General features: G+C 38.7%; 1 protein-coding gene across 1 annotated transcript in view; it reads right to left on the reverse strand.

The window, feature by feature from the left end:
• Wdr70 (WD repeat domain 70) overlaps nt 1-19573 on the reverse strand; it is a 213957-nt gene that overhangs the window by 152827 nt on the left and 41557 nt on the right. The window contains exons 6-8 of the mRNA XM_048428883.3: nt 16284-16343; nt 12103-12236; nt 3731-3884 (exon numbers count right to left, since the gene is read on the reverse strand). Coding sequence (XP_048284840.3) covers nt 3731-3884; nt 12103-12236; nt 16284-16343 — 348 coding nt within the window. The remainder of the gene's footprint in view (nt 1-3730; nt 3885-12102; nt 12237-16283; nt 16344-19573) is intronic.

Raw genomic sequence — 19573 nt, forward strand, 5'->3', positions numbered from 1 at the left:
GATCTAAGAAACAAGCTAACAAAATAGACTTCAAACTAAAATTAATCAAGAGATGAAGAAGGCTATTTCATATTCAACACAGGAAAAATCCAACAAGATAAAGTCTCAATTCTGAACATTTGTGTCCCAAAATCAAAGGTACCCACATTTGTAAAAGAAACATTACTAAAACTTAAATCATACATCAAACCCCACACATTAATAGTGGGAGACTTCAACACTCCATTCTCACCAATGACAGGTCTGTCAGGCAGAAAGAAAACTAAAAGAGAAATAAAAGAACTAAAAATGTTATGACTCAAATGAGCTTAACAGATATCTACAGAATATTCCACCCAAACACACACAAAAAAATACCTTCTTCTCAGCACCTCAAGGGACTCCTACAGTAGGAGCAGGGGCTATCTCTAACTCTTTTGCCTGCTTCTGAGACAATTTTCCTTCTACTGTGTTTCCTCATACAGCCTTAATATGAGACTTTATTGGAACTAGATATGCCATGTTTGGCTGATTTCCCTGGAAGGCCTGCCCTTTTTTGAAGGGAAAGAAGTTGGGTAGATTGGTAGATCTTGGGGGAGAGTGGGAAGGTACAGGGATGGACTAAGAGGAGAGGGAGTGGAGAAACTGTGGTCAGGTTGTAATATATGAGAAAGAATAAATTTAAGGAAAAAAGATAAGATTGGTAAGGTAGGGTAAGTTATAGTACACAGCTACAGTGTATAGTCATATTAGCAAATTAGTTAACATTTTGATGTCCTGGATTCTTGACAGAATTTTGTTGTTTAGGCTGTCTATCATAAGCACAATTAAACAAAAAACATAGGGCTAAGGAGATAGCTCAGTCAATAATGTACAGGTCATCTACAGGTCCAGAATCCCATTTAACCACATTTCTTTTCTGCCATCAACCCCAATAAGATGATGATTCTTTTATATTTTTATTATAATTTTTATAATATTTTACATATATATGTAAAATATAATATCTTATTATATTTTTTGTGTAAAATATATAATATCTTATATGTTTATATATTATAAATTATGCTTCACATACATATATATTCATATTGTGGTCATATGAGTACATGTGTGCCATGGTGAACATGCGTAGATCAAAGGACAATGTTTAGGAGTTGCTTCTCTCCTTCCACCATGTGAGTCCCAGAGACCAAAACCAGGCTGTCAGGCTTGGCAGCAGCACATTTACCTGCTGTGGTGATCTAAATAAAAATGGCCCCCATAGACCCTAGGGGAGTTGTGGCCTTGTTGAAGTGGGTGTAGACTTGTTGGAAGAAGTATGTCACTGGGGTGGTTTTGAGGTCTTAGATGCTCAAGCCAAGCCCAGTGTCTCATACTCTTCCTGCTGCCTGCCCATTCAGAAGTAGAACTCTAAGCTCCTTCTCCAGCACCAAAAGCCAGCCCCAATTAAATGTTTTCATTTATAAGAGCTGCCCTGGTCGTGGTGTCTAGGCCACCAAGATGTCACAGCAATAGTCTCTTCACTGACTACAACAACTATTGGGCCATCTCTTTGCAGGATAATAATTTTAAACAGGAAAGTAAGAAGTACTAGATAAATCCATTTTTAAAAAGAATGCTCAAGTCACTGAAATTTAAGTATAAAATTATTTTTAAATTTTATTCAAATGTTTGGATGTTTGGATCACCTACTACACACTCTGGATTCAATAACAATCTATCAATAAAACTGAATCTATCAATAAGACTGAAACTCTGCACAATAAAAAGGAATTTCTCCAGGTTCAACATGGGGTAATTTGAAAAATGTCAATTGAATCTAATAATTCACCTAAAGCAAATAAGTATATTAAAAGCAATTTTCCTCATTCATGTTTTATTATCTAAATATGCTTAATTAGCATATAAATGGGCTCCTAAAAGTCTTTGATCATACTTTCAATCAATACATAACTTCATTTGATATGTGCCTGTGTTTAAGAACAGTTTGTTTAATTTATATTACTGACTCATTAACATTAAATTCACAGAAAATGGCAATTTAGCCTGCACCTAAATGTAACCATAGATTGCGCTGAGGAACACTGGACAGTGCCATAGTCCTTTCAACATTGTGTTAAAAGAGCATGATGGGGGAAAGAATATTTAAAACCCAAATTACAACTTAAGTCTTGAAACAAGAAAAAGGACAGTGCTGTCTTATTTAATATCAATTTCTTGGCCACTCTGCATAAACACACATTTACATATAACCATGAAAGTACAATGAGTATTAATTTGAGGATTACAAAAAAGTTTAAGCAAATAGATGAGTTCACAAACACAGAACCCACAATTATGATATGAATCATATATTAAACAAATTTTGTACAAGAGTTTGATTTAGGCACAAATAATGAGAATTAGTTTATGAGAATATTGATGTGTGATTCCCCTTTGTATCCTGTGAATATATTTTATTACCACTGATTAATAAAGAAGCTGCTTCAGGGTATAGTAGGGTGGAACAGAGCCAGGCTGGAAGAGATAGAGAGAGTAGGCAGAATCAAAGAGTCGCCATGTATCTGCCAAAGGAGACAGACACCCCAGAGCTTACTGGTAAACCACAAGCCTTGTGGTAAAATATAAAATAACAGAAATGGGTTAATTTAAGATGTAAGAGCTAGCTAGAAATATGCTTAAGCTATTGGCCAAACAGTATTACAATTAGTATAGTTTCTGTGTGATTATTTCAGGTCTGGGTGGCCAGGATACAAACAAGCAGCCTCTGCCTACAGAATACGATAATTGAAAAGATAGAAAAAGTAAAAAATAAGAACTAAAATGAAATATTAAAATTCTTCATTAAGCTGGGCATAGTGGCATACACCTTTAATTCCAGCACTCGGGAGAAAGAAGCAGGTGGATCTCTGTGAGTTCAAGGCCAGCCTGGTCTACAAGAGCTAGTTCCAAACAGACTCCAAAGCTACAGATAAACCCTGTCTCAAAATAGCAAAAAAGGAAGAAAGAGAGAGAGAGAGAGAGAGAGAGAGAGAGAGAGAGAGAGAGAGAAAGAAAGAAAGAAAGAAAGAAAGAAAGAAAGAAAGAAAGAAAGAAAAGGAAGTGAGAACTAGCCACAACCACCACCACACCGGAAGAAGGCTCAAACTGCACAGTAGATAGAGAGCAAATGCATGCTGCAAAGCAAGAGGGTGAGCATGGAAACACACAAGCAGGGTGGAGCTTGGGCAGAAAGGGGGCAAAGAAAGACAGAGATACATACAATGGGCTAGTGCTCCAACTGTAACCATCTGAGGGAGGCCCAGCTGACACTACCCTAAGCAGAAGCACTTCCCAAGCAGTCTACACAATTTTTGAGAAACAGCAAGGTATTACTGTCTAAGTTAATGACTTCTAGAATGAATTTTCAGATTACAACTGAAACTACTTGCTAATGAATATGCTGACCAGGCAGGACAGGGTACTGTAACCCCACACTCAGAAAGCTGAGCCAGGACAAGCATGAAGGAGGAAGAGGGGGAAGAGAGGGAGAGAAGGAAGTTAAGTAAGATGGAGAGAGGAAGAAGTGTAGAAGGAGGAGTGGGGAGAGAGGAAGGAGAGGAGGAAAGTAGATGAGGGACAGAGAAAAGAAGGAAGGAGGAAGGAATAATAAAGGAGAAAAAGAGAGTAAGAAGAGGCAGGAAAGGAGGAAAGACAGTAGGAGTGAAGGGAAAAAAGAATCCGAATTAAAATACAGCTGAATGCTTACCTTGGTGTTGGCCATGTCGACAATATACTGGTCTCCTTTTATACATTCCATGACTTCAAAACCATCCCTGTCAATCACCTTGGCCTGTGAGCTTCCAGAAACAACAAGAATCATGTCTCCTGTGTTACTGTACTGTAATGACTTGATCTGATGGCTATGCAAAAGAAAAAAGAAAACAGTCTAGTGAAACACGGATCTATATATATATATATATATATATATATATATATATATATATACTTTTGCTCTACTTAGCATGGTCAAGAATGGAAATGTATACAACTACAACATTAGTAATTCCAAAAAACACACAATCATCCTCCCATGCTTTTTACAACTTCCACAGCAATTTGTTAAAACCTCCTAAATTTACGCCTTCAATTCAGTCAACTGTTGAGTCTTCTGTCTCTTTTCCAATAACCTTATCTGCAGAATTTTTTAAAGCTGTACCACAGTTTTATTTTATTTTTTTAACCACAAAACTTTAAAAATAAGAAAAAGTAAATGAGGATATCTTCTCTCCATAACTAGATGCACAAATCCTCTACTTCATTGGAAAGAAAATGGATTTAAAGCATTTTGTTGAAGCCAGTAATGAGAGGCTCTGCAATCTTGCCCACAGAATGCTTGGAGATAAAGCCCATCATCACCTCAACAACAGCCACAAGATATATGTGAAATTTCATATCTAGAACAGATGTGTATATACAAATATTCTAAAGTCAGAAAAATCGGGATTCTCAAAGGTTTTCCCACAGGTTTTTCAGGTAATTGAGAGTCAACCTACAGTTACCTGCATGTTGAAGGAATGTGGGTAATGGGAAGTATGTGTGGGGATTTTACAGCTACTTTAATTATACATGATTTATTGTTTCCTTTTTGTTTTGATACTGTACCCCAAATTTGAGAGCCTGACCCTTCAGCTCCCCAAGTGATGAGATTATCGGTGTGTTCCATCACTTCCAATTTAAAGTTTCACTTTTTTACACGTATGCATATGTGTTTGTGTGGATGTATGGTATACATGTGTGTCCGTATGTGTGCATGCGCACTCCTGCATGAGATAGAGGCCAGAAAACGGTGTTTGAGTCCCTTGGAGCTAGAGTCACTGGCAACTGTGAATTTTCTGGAAGAACAGTAAGTGCTCTTAACTGCTCAAACATCTCTCCAGTCCCCACATTCAGCTTAAACATTCAAGATTTTAATAAGAAATAATGAATTATAAAATTTCTTTGAATCTGAAATATCAGGGTTCCAAAACGCTATTTTAAAAATCTAACCTTAGAGATAAAGAAAACTATCATATGAAAATTCTAAAAGGTTAAGACTGTCATCATTTTTTATAAACCACGTGTCTCCCTCTCCAAATTTATGTGTGATGCACTTAGAAGATAAGGCTGTTAGCAAACAATTAGATATAAATACAGTGAGCTTTGGCTTACTAGAATAAATTTCTCTAGATAAGATTAGAAAATGTGGGGTCATCTGGGCATGTTCAAGACCCTGCACTCAATCCCCACACCAAGAAATTAAATTAGATGAGCAGAGTGTATCTCCAGGTAGGATGTGGGACAGGTGCTGCATCCCTAGGAGGTAGTGAAAGACAGTGTCAGAATAAGAAAAAAATGTTCTATTCTAAAGAGAGCAAAACAGGTCAAAACATCTGTAATGTACAGAGAGCACGTAGAAAAAAAAAAAAGACAGAGACCAGAAACTACCTGTAAGAAACAAAACTGACATTCCATATTTTTATGTTTTGAAAATTTGCATAAGCACATTGAGATACATCTCCAGTGGGACCCAATTCTAAAATTTCATTTGTTCTATGTGTACAACTGTGTGGCCACAGGTGGTGACAGGATCTACTCCCAAGCTTCAGCAGAGCAGCTTGCTTGGAGAGAAGGGGGAACAACACGGGGACATGCCACAGAGGGCAGAGGGAAAAGATAAACCTGGTGAGTGACGGAGTCCTCGGGCCAAGTGCACAGCCCTCACAGCCTAAAACACAGTTGTGTTAACACAGAGACTCCTAACTGGCCAAGGTGATGATGAATGCTCAGCTATAGACTGATCATATGTATCAGCCTCCCCTGCCCACGGCTTAGGGAACATCACAGAGGGAGCAGAAACAATCTTAAGTCAGCAAATGGAGAACAGAGCTGTAAAGAGTAGAGACTTCTGGATATATCACAGCTTTGCACACTTCCGCTTATGACAGCAGTGTCATTACCTGTGTAGCCTGCACAAGACAAAGGCAGTCAAATTCCAGCATGGACAGCAGAGGGACCCCTGAGGGCCTACCGCTAATGGACAAATTCCTGTCAGTTTGTACAGCTGAGAGAGAGAAAGGCTCACTCTCATTGTGGATGTGGTTACAGAGACAGGCAGATCTCTGTGAGTTCAAGACCAGACTAGTCTATGCAGTAATTTGCAGGCCAGTCAGAGCTACCTAGAGAGACTTTGTCTCAAAAAAAAAAAAAAAAAAAAAATCAAAAAAAAATTTTATAAGCTTCTTGTACTAGTTTCTTTTATGAATGTAAATCTTGTCATAAAATCATTAGATATCTTGTTTTATATTAATAGACAAATTCAAAATAAAATAAATATCATTTTAATAAAATTCTAGCCTGTTTGGTTCCATTTACTAAGTTTTTGGCTCCAAAGCTTAGAATGCATATGCTAAAAGCAACTGTCAACTTATGGTGATTTTATCTTGTAAAAATAGAATTTACAGAAGAAAAAAAATAAAATTCATGTCTATCTGTCCACAGCTCAAAAGAATTATTACTCTTGCTGGTAACTAAGTCATGTATCTGCTTAAAACTTTTTTCTGTAATGAGTAAGAAGAAGGACAAGACACCTGACCCCTCCTCTGCCTCTGCATGGTCACACTGTTACACATTCACATACACCACACACGTAAAAAATAATGTGTGGCGAGAGGATATGCTTCACCTGGAAGTTCATCACCAACATGTCAGAGAACACAGAGAAGTGGTGCTGTAAACCAAATGTCTGTGGGAGACAGGTCTAGAACAGCAAGGGCTGACCTAAGGAAGAAAGGACTTCTAGCCTCAAGGCATCCTTTGTAGACTGGGAATGAGATCCTTAAGTAGGTTCTGTCCTGGACTTCAAAATTTTAATGTGCTTCCTTAGAAGGTGCCTTCTGGATTTACATTTAAGTCTGTCCATAAAATATAAAATTACTTGCTTGATTCTATGTATGAATTGTTCATTAATCTTCTCTTAGTTCCAAATCCACCCTTCAATGTTTGCTCTATAAAAATGAAAATGAACCCTGGAAATACTTTTCCTTTGCCAGCTGGCATTCGTTATACAGGACTGTTAAGTGTTATCAGGATATTAGAAAGACATGGAAGGAGGGTCTAGTGTGGTCCTCTTGAAGGACTTCTGTATGCTCATGGCTTTTCTAGTGTCCAGCTCCAGAAACGTGCAATTTCTCCACATCAGGTTCCTCGAGTGCATATTTGTCAACAGCAGTTCCCTCAGTCTTAGAGCAGAGCGACTTTAAGACCTATTTCTGGAAAGTTCTGCCATCATGAAAACATCGCCACTTCTCTTCCTCGGTGACCCACAGCCATGCCCTTTCAGAAAAGCTCTGAACCTCAACCCCAGAGGCTTCCCTGAGTACTATGTCAGCGCGAAGGCAGGGGTGTTTCTTGTACTGCTGTGCAGATTCTTCATGCTTCTCCTTTTACCAATCAGTCTTTCATTTTTCCCAAACTCTGATTATAATCAGCAATTTTTATTAAAGTGTTTCTGGTCAAATCACATCAGATTTCTATATCCTAATAAGACTCTGACAGATCAAATTTTAGGCAATCAATCAGGAACTGAGAAAATTATAGTCTATTTAGAACAACTGGGTTTTTTATATATAAACAAAACGTATCAGATCTTTGATAATTAGCATTTGAGACTGCTCAACAAAGGTCTTTAAATTAAGACTGGGAAAACTTATTATTGCATGGGATAAACCTCTGCTATTCCCACTGGGAAGTGCTGGTTTTCTTCCACCAAGCCTAAGAAAGCCAGTCCTATGCATTATTACTGTTTTCTGGTGATTAATTTTTGTTTTCAAAAGTAAGTTAAAATCCTAAAAATAGCAAACTTTAAGGAGTGGGAGTAGAAACAGGCAATGACGCCATCTCTCTGGCTAACTACTCTACCGAAAAGCTCTGTTGACATTCAGAGGGAGACCTAAATTTTCAGCAATCCCACATCAGTATCATTTTGCTTTATAGCTAGAAAGGGAAGGGCTAACATTTTGTCCTCAGCTCTCTGTAGTCCACTTTGCCCAGCTTCATCATTCCCGCCCCACTTTGCTCAGAGTTCTGCTAGCCACTGAGTTAAAAGGATGGGATTAGGAATCATTAGACACAGTACTAAGGAGAATTAAAGGGCTTGTTCAAGGGGTGGAACATCTGCTCCTCAAATTCCTGCCTATACAACTAAGATTCCGATCAAAGAGAAGAGTGAGAAAGCCAAGCTGACAGCAAACTGGAGTCATGAGGAAGTGGATGTTCTCTCAGGAGTAACTCTGACACCAGAGGACGGCTTAGTAGCATTGCACAATTCTTTCTGTGAAGTTATTCATGGGGCAAAGTGGGAGTACATGAGTGTAAGTGAGGGGAGTGGGAAGGTGAAGACTGAGGATCCTTTTAAGGACTTTTTGCTTGGCTAGCAGAACAAGCTGGGACATGCAAGACAGATAAACACAGCTGTTTGGGGCTGTCACTTGGGGCTCATGAGCCAAGGTGTCCGGCTGTAGTGAAAAGTGCACCGGAATGTGAGTCAGAAGTCTAGAGATCCAAATCCCTTGCTCTGCTAACTAGCAGTATGATGATGAGCAAGCCCGTCTGCTTCCCGGCATCTTATTTTATAGAAAATCCAGATAGGAACAGCTGGCAGGACTAGACGAAGCTGTTCCTGAGCCACACCACTCATATGCCGCCTGGGTAATTCTGCTGAGTCCTGGTTTCCTCCACTGAATGACACTTAACTTACAGGACTGGACAGGGTTTTAAAAACAGTACCACATACTCATTCATGCTGGAGAGATGGTCCAGTGGGTAAGCACTCTCTGCTCTTCCAGAAAACCTGGGTTCAATTCCCAGCATCTACATGGCTCCTTACAACTATCTGTAACGCCAGTTCCAGGGGATCTGACGCCCTCTTCTGGCCTCTGCAGGCACTGCACTCATGTAGTGCACATGCAGGCACCCAGATACAATATTTTTTTAATTTTTAAATATTGAAAGAATAATACTTAACTTATATTACTGAGATAAGGGTATAAATATAATAAAGATATAAACTGGAGATAGAAAAATGACTCAAAGATTAAGAACACTGGCTGTTCTTGAGTAAGACTTGGACTTGGTTTCCAACACCCAAACAGGCAACTCACAATCACCTGTAACTCCAATTCCAGGTGATCCGACACCCTCTCTGACCTCTATAGGCACCAAACACAAACTTGCTTCATATACATACATGTTAGCAACCACCTATATACATAAAATAACATAAAATAACATTTAGTCAAAATTAAATTATGACAATGTGCCTAAAGGAACCTAGCCAAGACCTTGAAACAGGTAGTTACCAATATCATTTCTTAATTTCCAAAGAATAAGATTGTACTGTTACAGTGTAACCATCCTTCAATTCCCTGGAAGGACTAATTCAAAGGACACTGCAGTAACCACTACAGATGCTCACGTCCCTCGCAGGCATGTTTTTCAAGTACTGTTTTGTATCTGCAGTTGACTCGACCTGTGGCTATGGAACCTGCAGACATTGAGGGTCTATGTAGTCCACATGTACTATCTAGTGCTGGAAACAGGCCGAGGAAGTCAGAGTGTGAGGTACAACAGCAGGTTTCCATAGGACGGTGTCAGAAAACACTAAGCCAGATTACATTTTCAGCTGCTTTGAGGAACTTTAAAGAACAGATTCACAACACCAAAGGCTTTAATGGATGCCAAAGTCCAACCACCATATTCAACTGTTATTAACTAAATGAGCTATTAATGCATCTTCATCAAATTTCTAATTGGCAAAAAGAAGGACAAATCATTAATATGTTAAAAGATAGAATCAGGAACTAGAATAATGACTCAACAAAATCAAGACAATAAAATTGAATGAAACACCTGCCCCCGCCATATTTCACTTTCTAGAAATGCTTAGGTGCTAAAGAGATGGTTCAGCAGTTAAGACCACAAATTGCCCCCAGTATCCATGTCAGCAGTGCACAGCTGCCTGTGGTTGTAGCTCCAGGGTATCTCTGACACCCACTTCTGAGCTCCATGGGCTCCTACACTCACACAAGCATAACCTGGTACCTACATTTCCAGTATTCACTGGCTATGTGCAGTGAGTATCACACTGGGTAGGGAACTTTCCATAGCACAAGAGATTCTACTGTTTTCTGGCTAACTAGATATCAAGAACAGATCATTAGATTACTTACCCTGTGGGTGTGTTCAAAAGAGGAGATGCAAGACAAGGGTAAAGACAGAATGAACCCAAGTGATACTGGATTAGAATGAGAGGCACTCTACGACTCATGTTAGCTTCATTCAGATTCAGACAGATACAAAAGTTACCAATATATTACATACATAGATTAGTATATAAACATGTAATTTCTAGCTTAGTCTGCCTAAAGCCAAAGATACCCCAGGACAAAAAACATTGAGAAACTCTATCTTGTTTAATAGTATTATCCTCAATTAATAAGCTTAATTTCAGAAAATTTTTTAAAGATTTATTTATTTTATGTATTTGAGTGTTCTATCGAATTTATGCCACTATATCAGATCATACTATAAATGGCTCTGAGTCACCATGTGGTTGTTGGGAATTGCTTAGGACCTCTGGAAGAACAGCCAGTGTGCTTGACTGCTGAGCCATCTCTCTAGCCCTAATTTCAGAAATTTTAATCTTTGTCACTTTCCCATAAACAAAATTTCTGAAATTAAGTTTATTAAAAATTTTTAAGAATCAGTAAGACCTTGTCATTTAAGCGCGCGCACACACACACACACACTGTATGTATGTATGTATACACATACTGTATGTATGTATGCATGTATACTCTGTGTGTGTGTGTGTGTGTGTGTGTGTGTATTTTCTACGTCTTTTCATTCAAAAGGTAAAGAAAAACTTGCTTCAGTGTCAATGAGCATTCCAGCATTCATATTTGGTCTCTAAATACCATTGCTGTAATGCTTGTTGGAGAAGCACTAATTCCAAGACTTGGAAAGAAATATATCAGGAAGTCTATATTGTGTTGTCTTAGAACTAAATCAGCTTTTAAAGGCACATAAATACATGTCAAATTATAATCAGTGAGGGCTCCCAGTGGGAAAAAAACAGGATAATTTAAAGATAAAAAAGGGGGGGCTGCAACTAACAGAAACCCAGGAAAATGGTTAACAGAAGTACTAGAAATATAGAAAGTCAAAGAAAAGGAAAAAATAGCTGTATCAATGCTATAGTTACTTTCCTACAACTGTGACAAAGCATCATGACCAAGGCAAATTGTAAAAGAAAAATGTTCACTTGGGCTAATGGTTTCAGAGGGTTAGAGTCCATGAAGGTAAAGCAAATGCATAGCATCAGGAACAGTGAACAGAGCACATCTTAATCCTTTGGCACAATGCTAACTGACCAACAAAGCAGCATGGACCACTGCCTGAATACTGGTTTAATGTATACCATAAGCAAAAACATATTATAAGCCAGGTATGGTGGCACATGCCTTTAATCTCAGCACCTAGGAGGCAAAGGCAGAGAGATTTCTGTGGGTTCAAAGTCAGACTGGTCTACATAGTGAGTTCCAAGACAGCCAGAAATGTATGGGAAAACCCTATCTCTAAAAATCAAAAGACCACCACATTATACAGCGTTATTGACTGGAATATTTTCAAGACATGGTTTTTTTTTTAATGATAGAAAATGCCTTTAAAACAGAAATCAAGGTCTAGAAGATGGCTCAGTGGGTAAAGGTGCCAAGGTGCCTGTTGCCAAGCCTGAAGATCTGTACTAGATCCCCAGGACCCACACATGAAAAGAGAGAACCCACCCCTAAAATTTGTCCTTGATCTTCACTCGTGTGCCATGGCACATGCACCTACACACATATATAAGGGTGTGTGTGTGTGTGTGTAAATGAAGCTAAGGAAAAGAAATGTACAGTTTGTTTTATTTTCATTTAATAATGATATAAGTTATATAAGTTAAATATCATTCATTATAGACTGAGTTTAAATGACAGAGCATTACCTCTAAATATGAAAATAATAACAAGCCAAATATAGAGATATTAAATGCATACATACCATTCACAAGGCTGAAGGGATCGAAATGCCTTGAAAGAAGCATCCATTCCAGCAAAATCCCAAAATTTAACATCGTAGTCATATCCTCCAGTGACCAAACGGGCACCTGAGGGATCCAAACCCAAAGCAGAAACCTGTTCAAAACAAGCAAACAAATGAGCGGAAGATAGCAAGTTACTATTCCAATCCCCATTTCTGGTCCCCAGCACCACCACTACCAGGCACTGCAAACATGCACCATCAGCTATTGCTGTTCCGGAAAAGCACTGATGGATAGCATCCTCCATGTTATTTGATTTTGTTGTAAGCATTGTTTATCTTAAAATAAAGAAAAATACTGGTATTTATGTGTATGTGTATATGGTGGTGTTTGTGATGTGTGTGCTGGCATGTGTGTGGGAAACAGGCAGATTGCTGGAGTTTACTGGCCAGCCATCCTAGCCAAATCAATGGATTCCAGGTTTAGTAAGAGAAGAATGCTGATGTCAGTCCCTAGCTTCTACATGCACACGCACGCATACCTGTACATGCACAGGCCATGTGAACCAGAACCCCCCTCTCAGCTTAAATAATTGAGCTGGGCTTGGTAGCACACACCTTTAAATCCAGCTCTCAGGAGGCAGAGGCAGGTGGATCTTGTGAGTTCCTGGACAGCCAGAGCTATATAATGAGATCCTATCACCTGTCTCAAACAACAACAAAAAAAGAAAAAGAAGGAAGGAAGGAAGGAAGGAAGGAAGGAAGGAAGGAAGGAAGGAAGGAAGGAAGGAAGGAAGGAATTCTTACATAACTCGAACAACACAGTAAGAAATACAAGATAAATCTGCCTCTAACAAGAAAGAACAGAATAAATCTCTAAATTAATTGTGCTACTAAAGACAAAAGAAGCCAGGTGGTGGTGGCAGGTGGTGCAAGCCTTTAATCCCAGCACTCGGGAGGCAGAGGCACAGAGGTCAGGCGGCTCTCTGTGAGTTCTAGACCAGCCTGGTCTACAAGAGCTAGTTCCAGAACAGGCTCCAAAGCTACAGAAAAACCCTGTTTCGAAAAACCAAGACAGAAGGATGACAAATTCTAGGAGCAGGGCAAAATGACATGATGATGAAGGTTTATTATTGAGATTTTTTTAAGATGGCTATGGTGTTTTGTCCTAGAGGAGCTGTTTTCTTGTTTTCGGGGTTGGGGATTGGTTTAGGGGTTACTTGGCTTTTTTTTGTTTTGTTTTAAGACAAGGTTTCAATAGGAAGGCCTAACTGGAACTCAAACTGACATGTCCCTCTTGTCGCTGCCTCCAGCATGCCAGGATTCTCAGTGATGCTGTCAGAGCTAGCATTCAGATGTAGCAGGATCGCTGTCAACACTGTTAGCATTATTCCACATAAACCAAAGGATATGAAGTCTGTAAAACAGGTCTCAGCGGGGACAAAATAATCTGCCCCAGTTAGGGAATGTGTCCTTCCACAAGCTAAACTAGCCCCCAATTCCTGTGTTCTCAAGAGTTGAAGAACACAGAAAGTTTAACTAATTCTCCAGTGTGCTTTAATCACAATGAAAGAAAACAGAAAGTCACCAAAGTGTCAGTATAATTCAACAGATGCTTATTCTAAACGTATTATTAAAGAAATAATTATCTTAATTGACATAAAATGCAGAAGTAAGTACCAGATTATTATGGACAACGGTCTAGACTTTTCTGACCAAGAAATAAATTATTTTAAGCTTTCTATTTTAGCTTACTACATAAAATAACAGATCACGTTCTACGCCTACCCCAGGCCATCTTTTATTTATTTTCTTGAGATTACAATATAATTCTAACATTTCTCCCTTCCCTTCCCTCCCTCCAAAACCTCCCCTATTTCCCTCCCTAGTCTCCTTCAGATTGGTACACAGCCTTTCTTCCCTAACTGCTACTGCATGCACACATGTCTATGCATATCCACACGTCTTTTACTTCAGCCTGAGAACGGACTCTAGAATTTCATACTCAGCTCTCTCCCTCATATTTAGAGTACTTGCCACTTTCTCAGTCCTAAGCTTTAGATGTGAATCCAGAATTAGGTGATTTATTTGACCTGGCAGAATACTAACTGTATAAATGTTTGAATACTTGACAGTTTTTATGATTATAGAAAAATATTTAAAATATCATTTTAATTTAAATTGTTTACAAAATCATGCCCAAGGAACATTTAATAAAGAATTTTTCAGCTCTATATAAACCACTGGTCATCCATTTTTATTTCAAACTTTAAAAGAAACCCCTACAAAACTCCCACTTTTAAATCTTTCAGTCTTTTTGTGAGATGACAAAAAAACATCCACTTTTACTATCACCATCTGCAGTTTATTAACGCAGTATGTAAGATAGATATGCTCGCAGAGAAATGTATAGCATGATATACCTATGTACACTGGAAAAGAAGAAAATCTAAAAGCAACAGCCTAACCTTCCACTCTTAGAAACTATCAAAAGAAAAGCAAGTAAATCAAATGGAAGCGAAAAGGAGGAATTAGAAAGTTCGGAGTTGTCTTAATTAGGGCTTCCTATTGCTGTGAAGAGACACCATGACCAGAGCAACTCCTATAAAGAAAACATTTAACTACAGTTTCAGAGGTTCAGTTTATTATCATCATGACAGGGAGTATGGCAGCATGCAGGCAGATGTGGCATTGGAACTGAGAGTTAAATCTTGTAAGCAACCGGAAGTTGACTTACAGTCACATTGAGAAGTTTGAGCAAGAGAGACCGTAAGGTCAACCCACAGTGACACACTTCCTCCAACAAGGCCACACCTTCTCACTTTGGGGGCCATTTTCTTTCAAACCACCACAGGAGTGGAAAGTGAAACAGAACTTTGCAAACACAGAAAAATTCACAGAACTAGAGTAGTTGGTCCAGTGAATTTTTCAATGAAAACGAGAAACCTTTATTAGAGTGGGTAATCAAAAAAGAAAGAATTACTAATGTTGGGACTGAAAAAAAGAATTCACTATCTGGGACTGGAGAGATGGGTCAGCAGTTAAAAGCACTGGCTACACTTCCATGGGACCCACATGCATACCTGGTGCTCAAGGAGGACCAGAACGGGTGCTGAACACACTAGAACTGGAGTGGCAGAAGGTTGTGAGCTGTGTGTGTGTGTGGGAATTGAACCCAGGTCTGCTGAGGCATCTCTCCTGCCCCATATTTTTTTACAGCATATGTTAATAAGAAGAATATAAAGGCAGCAGTTTTCAAATATTTGGGAGAAACTTCCCACTCCCAAAAATCTGTCAAAACCATTTAGATTCAGAATCTACTGAAGACCACAAGTATTTTTTAATATAACATTTATGTGTATTGACATTAACCACCAGAAATGAGGCTATCATTTCATTTAAATAACATTAAACTGATTATACTTAACAAATATATGTATGAAAACATCTTTACAAATGAAAAGCTTCTGTGGCATGAATGACAGACACTATTTTAAGATTCCTATCTATTAATTTTCACATTTCTGGATCGTCCTCTGTTGAATGTTTTCTCTCTCAGTATAGAAATGTGTTTCCTTCTTATGTAACACACATCTAAAAATAAATGGCAGTCTCAGTGAGATGATTTTACAGTTTCAGCGTCTGTAACACTGCCATTGCATATGCACACTTTGCTCACTCAACCATCATTTTTAATAATTTTGCAATAACACACAACGATTTCACCTTACATAGTGAGTATTTCTATTATTAGGCTTTAAGTAACATAAGCAGGTAAATAATATGAAAATACAAAATAATTAATGTAATCTTGGAGCAACACAGAATCATTTAAAGTGTATTTCTTATCTCAGCATTTATCAACAAAGTGAACAAATTTATGCCTTTCACTGATAAAGCTGAGGACAATGGGAAATTTTCCCAAGCTATAGAAACAAAACTATCACTTGAGTGTCACTTTATGATGTATCTAGGTCCCAGGAAAAGAGGCTCTTGAAGCCAACAACACTGACAGTAGTGGTCCCCATGAAAGAGAAATTGGAAGCTACTCTGACTGAACGTGAAAGTCATCTTTCTACTGTCTGCACTTCTCACAACATCAGCTGGCCTTAGAATGGTCTTGGGTTTGTTAACACACCTTATCAGCTGACTTTTCCAGGAAAGCTGTTACTCAAAAACAGGCAAAAACATGTTACACTTACTGTTTTAGTGCCATGCTTCAGTGTTATCTCGTGCGAATCAGGAATCCTTTGGACAGGGTTCTGAAACAGAAAGGTTCCATAACATCAGTGAGTAAAAAATGTCCATGTGGATCTACACGGCACATTAATGGGGGTACACTGCTGTGTGTGCCCAAAGACTATGCAAGACAAGCACTCTACCAGAGCAGAGCTACTGTCCCAAGCCTTTATATTCTACTCTTTGAAAGTTTGAAAAAACTTTTACTAATTGTTTAGTGTATATGCATGTGTATGTGCGTACAAATGTGTATTCCATGGAAATACACATATACAATATACAACTTGCCCTCCATTCCCTCCTTCCACCATGTGGTCACAGGGATGGAACTCAGGTCAGTCATTGTGCTTGGCAGCAAGTGTCTTTACCTACTGCATCATCTTACTAGCCCCTTTCTGAAACTTTTGCAAGTGTTTCAGCAAATTTTTCTAAAGTATTCAGACTAGCCTTGAACTTGCTCAGTGGATAAAGGCACCCGTTGTCAAGCTGGATGACCTGTGATGAATCTCAGGACCACACATAAAGGAAGGAGAGAACGGACTCCCAAATGTTGTCATTCAACATCCCTGAGCACACTATAGCATGTGTGTGCACACAGAGAGAGACTAGGGGATGGAGGACCAAATGTAAAAGGAAGCTTTTAATAAAGTTTACAGTTTAAAAAAAATAAAGTTGAAAAATATCTCCAAATCGGAACTGGAGAGACAGATCAGCCGTTAAGAGCACTGACTGCCCTTTCAGAGGAACCAGGTTCGATTCTCAGCCACATGGTGGCTCACAACCATCTGTAAATCCAGCTCTAGAAAATCTAATGCCTCTGGCTTCCACAGGCAGCCATCCATTTGGTACACTAACATATGTGTAGGCCAAACACTGATACACGAAGAACAAATTTAAAACAAAACCTTTACATCTTTGTAAGTAGAGTACTTTGATATATAAGGAAAAACACTTCAACAATTTTCAAAATTCTCTATTATAAAACTCAAAGGAACCGAGCGGTGGTGGCATATGCCTTTAATCCCAGCACTCGGGAGGCAGAGGTAGGCATATCTCTGTGAGTTCAAGGCCAGTCTGGCCTACAGACTGGTTATTCTACAAAGCAAGTTCCAGGACAGCTAGAACTGTTACACAGAGAACCCTGTTAAAAAAAAAAAAAAAAAAAAAAAAAACCCTCAAAGGGAACCTAACAGGCATTGAAGAAACAATAGAGTAGATTAGCATTATTGATTCTAGCTAGCAATTAAAACTACACTACCAATCATGTTTGCTGACCAATTTAAAATAAATTTGTTCTGTAAAACATTGCTTTCAGATAAATAGTAAAATCTGGCTGTGTAAAACACGATCATTTCTTTCTACTCTCTATACACTTAACAAGTACATAGTATATACAGACAACTTCAAGCAGAATAAGCTGCTTCCTATTTAATAATCATTTATTCAAGTGAGATCATAATACTCAGGAAGTGAACATCAGGCATCTACCAACCTTCCCTCTCAAGAAGTTCATGAACCAAGAAGGAGATAGAATAACTATAATTTTGGTTTTGTGTTTTTGAAATAGGGTTTCTCTGTGTAACAGCTCTGGCTGTCCAGGAACTCGCTTTGTAGAATAACCTGGCTTGGAACTCATAGAAATTTGCCTGCCTCTGCCTTCTGAGTGCTGGGAAAAAAGACATGCATTACCACCATCTGATTATGATTATAATTTAATATAACAAATGATAGAAGTGTAGTAAGATTAAGTGAGAGACAGTAGAAAAGGATACATAAATAAGATATAAGAGCTCACAATAAACATGTGATTATGTGTCTTCATTATTTAATCAAATCTTCATTATCTAAGATCAGGGTGATTATACTAACATCCTATGTCCATTACAAAGCCATCCATTACTAACCAGACACGTTGGTTATGCCTATGATTCTAGCAATTGAGAGACTTGGGTAAATCTTGAGTTCAAGGCTAGCCTAAACTACATTAAAAAACAACCTGCAGGGCTGGAAAGAGTATGCAGTGGTTAAAACAGCTTTCTGCTCTTGTAGCAAACCCACGCTCAGTTCCCAGCACCCACATGTTAGCTCCCAGCCTTCTGTAACTCTAGACGTAGGGGATCTAATACCATTTTTGACCTTTGTTGGCTTATATATGCAAGTTACACACACACACACACACACATACACACTGAGGCACATACACATACAATAAAATAAATACTTTTAAAAAACAATAGTCTGGACTATATAACAAGATTCTTCTGTCTCAAAAACAACAACAAAAATTAATGGATTATTTTGTTATTATTTAACTAAACATGTGGGATATGTCTCTTTTTTTTTTCTACCTTCACTCTCCTGCTATGGCTCTTTCCCTTAGCATGTAAACAGAGAAGTACTTTCCATACACTAGGCTCCCTAGTGGCACGAAAGGAAGAGAGTAAGCCTATCTCATGCACGCCAGGTCTTGTACCTGTGTACTGTAAATGGACAGAGCATGCAGCTGAAGACAACACAACAAACAAAAACTCTACCGATTTTATGTATATTTACTGCCTAACGTTTACCTTCTCCTCTACAATTAAGGTTTTTCCAAAGTATGGGTTTCACCTGGTCTCTCTTTCCTCCTTCCATATGCCACTTTACCACTTGGCAGCTGCCGTTTTATTCCTAGTGCCTAGCACAGATCTGGGCACACAGAAAGCACCGAGTAAGTATTTCTTGAATGAATAAACATGTCCCTGTAAATGCCCCAGACTCAGCCTGCTCTCCTGACTTTCCAACAGCATGAAGACTACCCATCTCTCCATTCTGAAACTGCCCTTCCTGAGCAAAAACAGCAGGGATAAAAAGGCCAAGAAAGCTAGAGTGTAGGTGGAGTCCCGCCACTTGTCAATCACGTCATTAAGTGATAACTCTTAGTCTCCTCACTGGAAAGTCTGGGTAACTATAGCTTGCTATGAAGGTGTGGCACAAAGTCCTTTATGCAGAATGTAACCCATGATAGAGCTCAATCAGAATGGCCACTATTCACTCTAATGTTCTAACTCTCTGGTTATCACATCTCCCTCTTTTCTAGGCTTAGCTTCCTGGTTAGCTCCCTGATTCCTAGAGACCCAACTCAGATATCAATGGCTCCTGGAAGGATTTCACAACACTTCACATTCTGGGTTAAATAGCATTTCCATGTCATCCCATGTCAACTGTTCTTACTTCAGGCACTAATGTCATGGGATATTGTAATGCTACCTTG

Source organism: Myodes glareolus, chromosome 15, assembly GCF_982192425.1.
Source record: "Myodes glareolus chromosome 15, mMyoGla1.1, whole genome shotgun sequence".
NCBI classification, from domain to species: domain Eukaryota; kingdom Metazoa; phylum Chordata; class Mammalia; order Rodentia; family Cricetidae; genus Myodes; species Myodes glareolus.